A 12,888-nucleotide genomic window follows, 5' to 3' on the forward strand; every position below is an offset into this window, starting at 1 on the left:
GTTAATAGTAGTGCTCGGGTAACCTGGGTTCTGTCCTGCCTTCCAATGCTGCCTGTGTGAGGTTCACACATTGTTTCTACTTCCTCCCATGCTAGGGTCTCCTCCCAGGTGCCATAGATACGCTGGCTTGTAAATAAATCACCCCTAGTATGTAGGCAAGTGTACTGGTTGAATCTGGGCAGAGCTCATCGGAATGCTGCAGGCACAGTTAGCATAGCGGTTAGCTCAATGGTGTTACAGCGCCAGTGACCTGGGTTTGAATCTGGCACTGTCTGTAAGGAGTTTATATATACTTCCTGTTTCCTCCGGGTGCACCAATTTCTTCCCACCCTTCAAAATGTACTGCGTATTTGGGCAGCATGGCCTGGAAAGGCCTGTTACCATGCTGAATTTCTAAATTTAAAAAAAATGAAAGGAGAATAACATTGGATGAGAGTAAAAGAGATCTTGAAGGTTGGTGTGGACTTGATGAGCCGCAGGGTGCATTTCCATGCAGTGTAACTTACTGCCAACTCTTAGATCCTTTGCCCTCCATCTTAATCATTTTGACTTTCCACTCTAAATCACGGTACTTTCTTTTTTTTAACATTTTTCACACTATGAACCATATTAACCAAAATACACACAAACATTTCCCTCTTTAATATACACAGTGTCATTTTCTCCCCTTTCCTCCCTCCCTTCCCTCCCTCCTTCCCACCCCCCTCCCTACCCACTAAACGTTCAACACATACGATACAATAAACCCATTAAACAATATCATCACACAATGAAAATAAACGACAAAATTGTGTCATCTACTTTTACACACTGGGTCAGTTCATTTCGTCGTCTTCTCATTCTGTCATTTTAGGGGGTGGAGATCCGCGGTAGGCCCTCTCTGTTGTGTTCCATGAACAGTTCCCAAATTTGTTTGAATAATGTGACTTTAATCTTTAAATTATATGTTATTTTTTTTCCAATGGAATACATGTATTCATTTCTATGTACCATTGCTGTACTCTCAGGCTCTCTTCTGATTTCCAGGTTGACATTATACATTTTTTTGCTACAGCTAAGGCTATCATAATAAATCTTTTTTGTGCTTCATCTAGTTTGAGGCCTAATTCTTTACTTCTTATATTACTTAGAAGAAATATCTCTGGATTTTTTGGTATGTTGCTTTTTGTGATTTTATTTAATACCTGATTTAGATCTTCCCAAAACTTTTCCACTTTCTCACATGCCCAAATCACATGTACTGTTGTTCCCGTTTCCTTCTTACAGTGAAAACATCTGTCTGATACTGTTGGGTCCCATTTATTTAACTTTTGGGGCGTGATATATAGCCTGTGTAACCAATTATATTGTATCATGCGTAACCTCGTGTTTATTGTATTTGATGGGTTTGGAGGGGGGTTGGAAGGAGGGAGGGAAGGGAGGGGGGAAAAGGGGAGAAAATGACACTGTGTATGTTCAACAACAAGATCTAAACATAAAGATAAAAAATGAAATATGGGAAAAGCTATGTCACGGTACTTTCTTGACGGGGAAAAAATCTTTAAATTTCTTTCACTTTTAGGCTTTAAAGAGACTGCCTTCTTGTATGCCATCTCTTCCGCTGGACTGACTCATGCCCTGGCCAAGGCTTGCAGTGCTGGTCGGATGGAGCGATGCACCTGTGACGAAGCTCCTGACTTGGAAAACCGGGAAGCCTGGCAGTGGGGAGGCTGCGGGGACAATCTCAAGTACAGCAACAAATTCGTCAAGGAGTTCATGGGACAGAAGAAATCCAACAAAGATTTACGAGCACGTGTAGATCTGCACAATACCAATGTTGGAGTCAAGGTGAGTGGTCCTTCATGACGGCAGTACAATTCTGGTGAATTTTGAAGTGATCTTGGTCAACATTATCTTGGAAGCAACTCTATTATTGTTCATTATGGTCATTAGTAATTACTAATAATTTATTCATCCAACCCCAAATGTATACATCAGATAGACTGACACTTCAGGTTCAAGAGGTTGAATGAGTAATTCTACTTGCTCTGCAGTTTTCCAAGAATGTCTTTGCTTGTGTATAATGTAATTCCCAAACTTGGAAGGACCAATTTAAACAAATGTTAAGTTTGTGACCCCAGAAATTTGATTGTACAAGGCTATGTTTTATTTTGTTGTGTAGTTGTATAATTAAAAATTATGTTTACCAAGTATGAAACGATATGAAAACCAATCTGGTTTGCTTTGGATCACTCCAGAACTTGGACACTGAAGTCCCACATGGAGTGATGCAGCATTCCCTGATGCAAGTCTGTGCACAATGAGAACAAAGTTTTAATAATACAGGGATGAATTGGAACTCTGTATCATTCTTGGGCCATTAATTTAACATGGGACTGACTCCCTCCACCTTCCCAGTCTCGCTTCTAACATTTGGGGCCCTGAGGATGACCACACTATATTGCCATGCCCACCTCATTCTTATATTTCACGCCTCTCTCCCAGCTCATTTCTTCTCTCTGTCACTTTCCTTTGTGAGGATCGCCGATACAGTGCTGGCCTGCAGCCGCTGTCCTGCATTCCAGCACCATCAATCCCAGTTCAAATCTGACACAGTCTGAAAGGAGTTCGTGCATTCACCCTGTGACCTGCGTGGGGATTTCCCAGGGTGATCCATTTTCCTCCAACCCTCCAAAACACACAGGATTGGTAGATTAGTTGGGTGTAATTGGGCGACACTGTTTTCAATGGCAAGAATGGCCATCAACTGTGCTGTCTCATTAAAAATTGACAAATTCTCACCCACTCCTCCTTCACAGTTATCATATTTTTAGACAATGAACATGAGCAGCTCTTGTTCAGCGATAAAGCCAGGAACTGAGGAACCACATACTTGGGTATGGGTTAACCTGAACCCATTTCTGATTGGGTTTCCCCAGTTTCCTTCAAATTTAGATTCACAGGGATACGCAAATCAATGCTGAGACCAATATCTCAGGGTATTTGAAAATGAATGATGTGATCCCAGGGATGTCATGAAAATGAAAACAAACACAAAAATGCCTTGGGAAAATAAATCATGAATGCATAAATACACTAATTCAGCCAAATGGAGAGTATTTCAAACGGGGCATTCAAGTCGATCAAAAACCACTAAGATTGCAGTGGTTCAAGTAAAAGCTTGAGCAAAGATGGATGGGCAATAGATGCCAGCCTTGTCAGCAATGCCCTGGTCCTAAACATTATAAAGAAATTCACTTTCTTTGAAAGGCCATGGGTTACCATGCAGCAAAGTAGGTGACCTATACAATGGGCAGCAATGTCTCACAAATAGGGTTCAGACACAGGTTGGGGCTTTGTTCCCCCTCAAAAGGCACTAAGATTAATTTGATGTGCAATACATAGAAGTGTTGGAGAAACACAGCAGGTCATTTGAAAGTCAAAGGTAGCCAACCTTTTGGGCATGTGCCCTTCTTCTTGAATGTCAGACAGACACCCAAATCAAAAGGTTGGCAGGGAGGAGTGAGAGAGGTGGGGTGGGGGGGAAGAGAAGAGGGATTCTGAGATTTTGGAAATTATATCTAATTTCTCGTCCTGTGCCTTGGACAACAGGGTGGTACAGTTAGCGTAGTGGTTAGTGCACTGTTACAATGCCAGCAACCAGGACCGAGTTGGAATCCGCAAAGAGTTTGTACGCCTTCCTGTGTCTGCATGGGTTTCCTCCAGGTGCACCGGTTTCCTCCCACTATTCAAAACGTAATTGGGCAGCACATTTCTGTATGCCGTAAGGACTTGTTGCCAGGCTGTATGTCCAAATTTAAAACATTTTTAAAAATGTAAAATTCAAGATTGAAATAAGACAATTCCCTTGAAAGTGTCTGAAATTCACAATCTATTAACTTCAAGACGAGAGTCTCACCAAAAAAAACCCTTCCTGTTTTTGATATTAGGACCCTGCATTAAGATTAATTGAAAGGTACAAACACCATCATAGGATTTTCTGGAACTGTACAGGAACTGGGATCCCTATGCCCATCAGGGTCCTTGCATTATTCCATCAGTCTAAAAACACAAGCATGTACTAGGAAGATTTTCTAGAATACACATGTCCATCTTTAAACAGGGGATATATGGCATCTCCTGGATTTCCACATCACCATGGGATTTCTTTCAGGAGATGTTCTTGTGTCACTGTCTGCCTTTGCATGCCAGAATGATTAAAGTGTCTTTAAAGCCATCACACTGAAAGGTGTAGTTATGTGCAGTTTTGGTCACCTGACTACAGGAAAGCTATCAATAAAACTGACAGAATCCAGAGAGGATTTACAATGATGTTGCTTGGGTTTAAGTAATTGAGTTACAGGAAAAAAAATAAATTGGTTCGGACTTTATTCCCCAGAGGGTTGGAGAATTAGGTATTTGATAGAGGTATACAAAATTATACAGGGCGTATTTAGAGGAAATGGTGGCTTTTTCTGCTGAAGTTAGGTGAATCAAAACTAGAGGTCATGGGTGAAAGATGAAAGATAAAATGTTAAAGAGAATGTTAGGGTGAACTTCTTCAAGCGAGAGTGGTGAGAGTGTGGAATGAGCTGCCAGCTGAAGTGGTAAATGTGGGCTTGATTTTGACATTTAAGAAACATTTGGATAGGAACATAGATGGAGGGCCATGGTATGGGTGCAGGTCATTGGGACTAGACAGAATAATGGTTTGGCATAGATTAGATAGGCTGAAGGGCTGGCTTCTGTGCTGTAGTGTACCATGGTTCTGTGGTGACGTCATGTGCAGGAACTGGAGCCCCTATGTCCGGAAATATCTTTGCACCATCCCATCAGTCTAAAAATGCAAACACTTACTAGAAAGATTTTCTGGAATTCACATGTCCGTCTTTAAACACTAGATACAAGGCCACTCCTGGATTTACGCATCACGATGGGACTTCACAATTTGCAGGTGACTTCAATAAAGCCCGACATTTGCCAAGCCATTTTCTTTTGTAGTAGAAGAGAACCTAATGCAGCTTTAAAAAAAAAAAAATTATGCTAATGCGGGGCTTGTAAAGTGTCTATTCTGAATGCATTCAGTGAGACGGGGCGGGGGGGTGGGGGGAAGCAAAGGGAATGGTTCCAGTTTCCACTTTGGTCTGAATCATTTAGAGCTCTTTGTTCCCCATCTTGTAGGTTCTTCTATTACAACCCTCAGACATGCATTTCCACTCACTTCCTGTGCAGTGTGTAGGTCACCTGTCTAATTTTCTGTCTCCCCTTGTGAGAATTATTCCAGCTCAATATCAACTCCTCCCACTCCCTCTTTACCAAATCCCAGACCACACACACACACACACACACACACACACACACACACACACACACACACACACACACACACACACACACACACACACACACACACACACACACACACACACACACACACACACACACACACACACACAGAGCAAAGCAGAGACCAGGTACACTAATACATTGAGGGCAAATGACTATATGGGTGGAGGGAACATGTTAAATTTGTGACATGTAAGAGGCGGATTAAAGTGACAGAGAATAAATCGCTTAACTCTAGGTGTCATTAATTCACTTGGGTTGTAGTGGTAAACTAAAGAGAAGGCAATTAGAGACCTCTCTTACAAAAATAGGAGCATGGCAAGGCCATTCAGCCCTTTAGGACTGTGCTGAAAACCCAATCTTTCTCCAAAGCATCTATAGGTTGTTACTACTGGAAGTACATCAGAAATCACCCTAAACTAAAATTAGATTAGTTTTCTCATTTTGCAAGTGAAAAATGGGTAAAACATTCTAATTTAAGGGGCCAGCCTTTACAATAGAATATTACAAAAATACAGTTAATGTCACATTGGTTGACATATTGGAGAGAAGTTTGGGACAATATTTAACATTTGTATGGGTTCTTCTTGCATAATTATAGATCTAATAGCTATTTGTGCACACAGACTGTAAATTTCCTTCCACTTAAATGGCAAGGTTGGCATAGCAATTAGCACAACACCTTTACAGTGCCAGTGCTTGGGACCGGACCTGGATTTGAATACTGCACTGTCTGTAAGTAGTTTGTACGTTCTCTCCGTGTCTGTGTGGGTTTTCCTTCCACTCTTCAAAAATGTACAGGGGTGTCGGTAAATTGGGTGCAAAATGGGCAGCCCAGACTCGTAGGGCTGAATTGGCCTGTAACTGTGCTGTCTGTATAATAAAATTTGGGCTAAGTGTATTCCACATTCAGTCTAGGGTGGTTATTAAAAGTAAACTTTTGAATCTATTATCCTGATTTTTAGTGTGAAGCTCTTCTTCATTGTTACTCTTTAAACTCTTAACACTCAACCTCATTTGAAAAAAACCTTCAAAGCATAGACTGAAACAATTGAAAGCAGGTCTTGACAGCATAGAGAATTAAAATAAAACATGGAACTAAGAGGAGCAGAAGTTCTCCAGAATTTAAAATTGCTTTCACGAGAATGTTGACAGGATTTCAGGGTCTGAGTTACAGGGAAAGGTTGTGCAGACTGGGGCTTTTTTCTCTGGAGCGTAGAAGATTGAGAGGGGACTTGATAGAGGTGTTTAAGATTTTAAAAGGGACAGACAGAATAAAAGTGGATAGGATTTTTCAATTAAGAAAGGGGGAGATTCAAACTAGAGGACATGGTGTAAGATTGAAGGGGGAAAATTATAAGGGGAACACGAGGGGAAATTTCTTTACGCAGAGGGTGGTGGGGATGTGGAATGAGCTTCTGGCAGACGTGGTCGAGGCGGGATCATTGGTTACATTTAAGGAAAGACTGGATCGTTACATGGATAGGAGGGGACTAGAGGGGTATGGACCGGGTGCTGGTCAGTGGGACTAGGAGGGTGGGGATTTGCTACGGCATGGACTAGTAGGGCCGAACTGGCCTGTTCTGTGCTGTAAGTGGTTATATGGTTATATGCTGGCATCTTCCCACCTCATCCATAGCTGGTTTCTTCCGAGTAATCAACAAGTGATTATAGGGCAGCAGTTTAGTGGTAGGTGCATGCAATGGGCTCTGCTATGATTTATGTGGGTTAGGAAGAGTGAAAATACGTTCATCCAGTTGCCAGTGGCCTTGTGTACAGTGATGGAAATGTTGAGTAATCACATACATCCTGTCTTGATTTGGGGGTGATCCAGTTTCCAGACTCCTGATCCTCCATTCCTCACAAGACTACAGAATTTATTTGAAGTACAAGAGCATGTACAACACACTGGACAGTTTGTGGGGCTGCTGTGGTCTTTTTGATAGAAACTGACCACTATGATTAGCTGGGAATTTACTGCTCAGTCTAAAAGTGACAACTGAACTCTGGATGTACCTGTGAAACTACTTAAACTGAGCATGGAACAAGGTCATGCCTGGTTCCACTTTGGCACAAGGAACCTTGCGCACTGTTCCATTCTTGCCGTGAATGTTCAGGACTACCCTGAGCATTACGCAGGAGATATAATAGTGCAGGGTGGAGCAGGTGGAGAACATAGCATATAAGACACCTGTGGTCCATTTACTGCCCTGGAACATTCTATAATCTCCAATATATGCTTTTTTTTTCCCTGGCAACAGTTCTGAAGCTTCTTTTTGGCTATTTTTCAGGAAGGCTGGTTCTGATCTGTGCCTTTTAGTTATTCCAGAAATATATCCTGTGATGTTTACATTTTTAAAAATCATGTCTTTTATTAATTCCTTTACATTTTAAAGAGCACATATGAATCCAATAAAATTTGAGACATGTAATTGTTTTTTTTATTATGTACTGATAAATGGTAATATATTCCAGAATTCTTAGCACACAGGGTGGGACATTTCAGGTCATTATAGAGTTGAGTCAGTCCATAGAGTCCTCTCCACCATATATTTATTCATGGCTGTCTTTCTATTCCTAATGAATCCCAATTGGTAGATTTCCAGCTTCTGATTTAGAAGATGAGGGTTTCAGTCTCACTCCAAGACCTAAATGCATAAACTGTGCCTTTCCTCCCTCCCCCATCATGCTGTTGTAATGGACTGCATTTTAGGAATGATTTATTTTGTATCCTAGCTCTTTGGAAGTCTTCCAATTCCCATCTTTGTGGATTTTTACCTGCAAGGCCTCATGAATTTTGTAAAAATTTATGATTAGAATCCTCTCCCTACACACCCCTCCCCATGGTTAAAATCTGTCTGGAGTGCTTTCTATTCCTTCAGTTTGATACTTAATAATGTAGTGAGAGTATTTGCCTCCACCACATACTTGTCAAAATGTTTCAGATGCTGGCTACTCATGGTGAAAAAATCCTCATCAGTTCCACTCTGAACCTTTAATCCGCCCCATTCTCCGCCTTACCCTAAACCAATGCCCTCTAGTTTTAAACACCACATTATCAACTAGCTCAGCATTAAGAGATAATGAATAGCTAAACTCCAAAAGAAACTGATTGATATTAAGCATAAGAACCCAGAAATAGTTTTTAAAAAAATAGTTAGTGAGTCGAAAGATGGGACAAAATCTATCGCCATGTGTAAAAGTTTGATTCTTTTAACTGGTTTTAGATCCACAATACTGGTTTTAAACAAAGTTGAAAATCTACCCCTCAAGACTTTTCTCTTCACTGAGACTGAATCCTTGTTTGATTCTTGTGTAATAGTCTGCCGCCACACACTACCAGACATTCCCTTGTGTTAAGGAAAACGGAACTTTTCTCTCTGAAACAAAACACAAAGCAGTTCTACCCATGCACACATTTTGAACTCAATGATTAAGTGTATTTGAAGGCAGAGGAGCTTTAACTTTTGGGATGAGCCAGCCCTGGTTTCTTCCAGTCCTTATGCTCCTTTGTTTGCTTTTTGTGTTTGCATTGGAAATGAACTCAGGGCTTAGATCTGAAAGGAATATGGAGTAAATTTTAGTTTCCGCACTGCTGGTATGGGGCTTTGTGTACATTGGGAATTCAGACACAAAAACAAATTCCTAATATGTACTTCCAGTATATAAAGCCTTCCAACAGAAGATTATGTAGTCCTCCATTCCATGTACAAGGGCTACAAAGTTCCTTCTAAGGAGTCTGGATCTTGCTGCGGGCATCTTAATTTGGGGCATATAGTACTTGACCTTCAGTCAACTGAGGCGCTTGTGTTGAAGCTGGTAGATTGAAAGCAATTTTGCAATCAGACTGGGATTGCAAGAAAGGGGAAATCTGAGACAGGAGATAAGCAGAGGTAGAACTACAGAAATAGACCCTTCAGCTTATGTCGAAATATTCCTAATCCTATTGACATGCACCCAGACCATAGCATTCCATACCCCTCTTATCCATGTACCTGTCCACATTTTCCTTAAATATCAATATCAAACTAGAATTCACAAGTTCAGCTGGCAGCTCTTCCCACACATTCCACACTCTCTGCATGAAGAAGTCCCCCCCACTAATGTTCCCTTTAAACATCTCAATTTTTACCCTGAACCCATATCCTTATTTCACTTAAACTCAGTGGAAAACAACCTTCTTGCAATTGGTGTTATAAATTTACATCTGCCTGTTTTATAATTGTAGAGTGTATGTTAAAGAGAACATTAAATTCACAAATGGATAAGTATTTCATTTTCCTCAAAATGCAGCTTCCACTTGAAGCACAAAACCTCTGCCACTATGAAAGTTTGCCTTAGCGCATTTGTAGAAAGAAGGTACTTGCATATCCTCAAAATGTCACAGGGCATTTCAGAGGTGATGCAATTTGTATTGCATTAGATAAGCTGCTCAGACACACAACTCAAAACGGTCAACCAGTTTACCTATCTCGGCTGCACCATTTCATTGGATGCAAGGATCGACAACGAGATAGACAACAGACTCGCCAAGGCAAATAGCGCCTTTGGAAGACTACACAAAAGAGTCTGGAAAAACAACCAACTGAAAAACCTCACAAAGATTAGCGTATACAGAGCCGTTGTCATACCCACACTCCTGTTCGGCTCCGAATCATGGGTCCTCTACCGGCATCACCTACGGCTCCTAGAACGCTTCCACCAGCGTTGTCTCCGCTCCGTCCTCAACATTCATTGGAGCACTTTCATCCCTAACGTCGAAGTACTCGAGGTGGCAGAGGTCGACAGCATCGAGTCCACGCTGCTGAAGATCCAGCTGCGCTGGGTGGGTCACGTCTCCAGAATGGAGGACCATCGCCTTCCCAAGATTGTGTTATATGGCGAGCTCTCCACTGGCCACCGTGACAGAGGTGCACCAAAGAAAAGGTACAAGGACTGCCTAAAGAAATCTCTTGGTGCCTGCCACATTGACCGCCGCCAGTGGGCTGATATCGCCTCAAACCGTGCATCTTGACGCCTCACAGTTCGGCGGGCAGCAACCTCCTTTGAAGAAGACCGCAGAGTCCACCTCACTGACAAAAGGCAAAGGAGGAAAAACCCAACACCCAACCCCAACCAACCAATTTTCCCCTGCAACCGCTGCAACCGTGTCTGCCTGTCCCGCATCGGACTTGTCAGCCACAAACGAGCCTGCAGCTGACGTGGACATTTACCCCCTCCATAAATCTTCATCCGCGAAGCCAAGCCAAAGAAGAAATATAAGCTGCAGCCAAATTGTGAATGGCAAAAACTCTCAAGTGACAGAAAGTGACAACTGGATCATGTGGAGCTGTTCAATGCCAGATGTTGATTCCACAACCCAGATCTTCCAGCAAGGAGTCCTTGACAGGCGTGTTAGATGCAAATTCAGTTACCTTGGACTTTCAGCTCAGTTACTCTCAGGCAAACAAATCCTAAGTCTTTGCCAGGCACACAGAGGAGCTTCTGGGAGGTCTTTCATAACCTGGATATTTATGGAGGCTAAAGCACTGGCATGAAAGGAGTTGTAATGAGTAAGCCTGTGTACAGATACATGCCAAGAGGACAAATACTCCCTCCTGTTTTGAAACATCTGGTGAGTAAAAGAATGCCCGTTTTTCTTCATTTGGACATGCTCTCGGGTTGCAGTGTCTTATAAAGGGATTGCTATCAATCAGATTTTTTGCTTTTCATTAAAATAGGTTCCTCCCCTTTCCAGCAGTCACTGTACATGCTTGCATTCAGCAACTCAGAGTGGGGCATTTCAAAGAGCTGTGTTCTGGCAGGTTTGGAGATCAGCCCATGTCCCACCTTTCTGTGTGTCAGCCAAGTCAGTTTTCTTCCTTCCTCTCCTCAGGCACTGGCTCATTCTAGCAGCATTAGCTCAATCGATATCCTGCCTTCACGTGGGAGCCCAGACAGTGAGGGTCAACAGGCTATTTTCTAATGGAAGGCATCACAGCCAACCCAACCCTTCCCTCATTACATGTCCACACCTAATAGCTGGGGATGCTGGATATTAATCAGAGAAAGGAAGCAGGCTGACTTTTATTTCCCTCTGCAGCCTGGAAGACTGGGGCCATTTATTAATGTCAGCCTGTTGCTTCTCAGCCAATTCAGCACAGCAAGCTGTGAACTGAACCTGTCACATTTCTGGTTTATACCTTTCTCTTTGCTTCAGTTATCTTCAGATACAACTATTCTAATGCTCCCCTGGCAGGCCTCGCATCTCTCACAGTTAATAAATATGAACAGGTACAGAACTCTGTTACCAAAGTCCTAATTTGGCAAATTCCTAACCTGTATCAAATTGTGTTCATTCACCATGCTTGCTGAGCCACATTCCCTTCTGACTGATCAATGTTTCAATTGTGAAATACTAAACATATGTTCAAATCGCATTGTCAAGTTTTTCCACAACTTATTATACCATCTCCCACTTCTCTCACATATCGGAGTTCCTCCCATTCTCTCCTCCTGTGCACCATCATTCAGGGTTATGCCTTCACTAAATTTCTGAACTCCCTCTCCTAACCTCATTAGGCTTGTAAAAATTCACTCCCTGGACAAAGTACCTCTCTTTCTGGCTTGGTTCACTTTGTCTCTTAACGTGATGTGCATTCTTCAGATACTTTTTTTTGGTATTTTAAAGGCTCTTTATAAATGCTAACAACTGTTATTATACCATTTAGTAAAAGAACTCAGATGGATAATTATTCTTTTACTTTATCAATTTTTCTTGGGAATTGGCATTAATGTCCTTGTTTGATTAGAGTCACCTAGCATGGAACCAGGCCTTTCTGCCCATCTTGCCCAGGCTGACAAAAATGTCTCACTCACACAAGGCTCACCTACCTGTGCGACCCACATCCCTCCAAACCTCTCCTATCCATGTATCTATCCAAATAATTTTGGAACATTGCAGACAAACCAACAGGAATTTGGAACGAGCAACATACCTGGAATATGTTTTCAGGAACCCATTGAAGTGGTAGATAGATGAATGTCTTTGGACATTATTTTAAATGGTCTTCCAGAAAGATTTTAACTCAGCAAGATTTTAAGTGATGGGCTGCAAACAAAAAGGAGAGCATGTGGTACCTGTTGGCTTTGGAATTGGGGAGCAGAGAGAAAATTAGTGCTTTGGTATGATTAGATAGAATATGGAAATAGTGATTGATGTAATTTATAAACACTTTTATGCATCTCCATGAAGTTCTTTGTTCACTATGTAAATCTGTTTCTCTGTTTTAAATAATACATTCAAAAGTAATAGATGATGAAACTTCAGTAACATCTTTTTTTTTAATTAACTCTCAACCAGTGGTTCGCAGCCTTTTTTTCCCCACTCACATACCACCTTAAGTAATCCCTTACTAACCACAGAGCACCTATGACATAAGTGAGTGGAAAAAAAGGTCAAGAACCACTGCTCCAGACCCTTGAATGTATCCTCTTGAATCCAATGTGCTTTCTAATGTCATTGGGAGAATTGCATTCAACCCTTTGCTTGGCTCAGTAAATACCTTTCCTCTGAGTGTTAGT

General features: G+C 41.7%; 1 protein-coding gene across 1 annotated transcript in view; it reads left to right on the plus strand.

Annotated features, from left to right (window-relative positions):
* The window catches only part of wnt9a (wingless-type MMTV integration site family, member 9A), an 83,843-nt gene that overhangs the window by 37,077 nt on the left and 33,878 nt on the right, over positions 1-12,888 (plus strand). Inside the window, exon 3 of the mRNA XM_069922136.1 lies at positions 1,562-1,827. Coding sequence (XP_069778237.1) covers positions 1,562-1,827 — 266 coding nt within the window. The remainder of the gene's footprint in view (positions 1-1,561; positions 1,828-12,888) is intronic.

Source organism: Narcine bancroftii, chromosome 2 (genome assembly GCF_036971445.1).
Source record: "Narcine bancroftii isolate sNarBan1 chromosome 2, sNarBan1.hap1, whole genome shotgun sequence".
In the NCBI taxonomy this organism is placed as follows: domain Eukaryota; kingdom Metazoa; phylum Chordata; class Chondrichthyes; order Torpediniformes; family Narcinidae; genus Narcine; species Narcine bancroftii.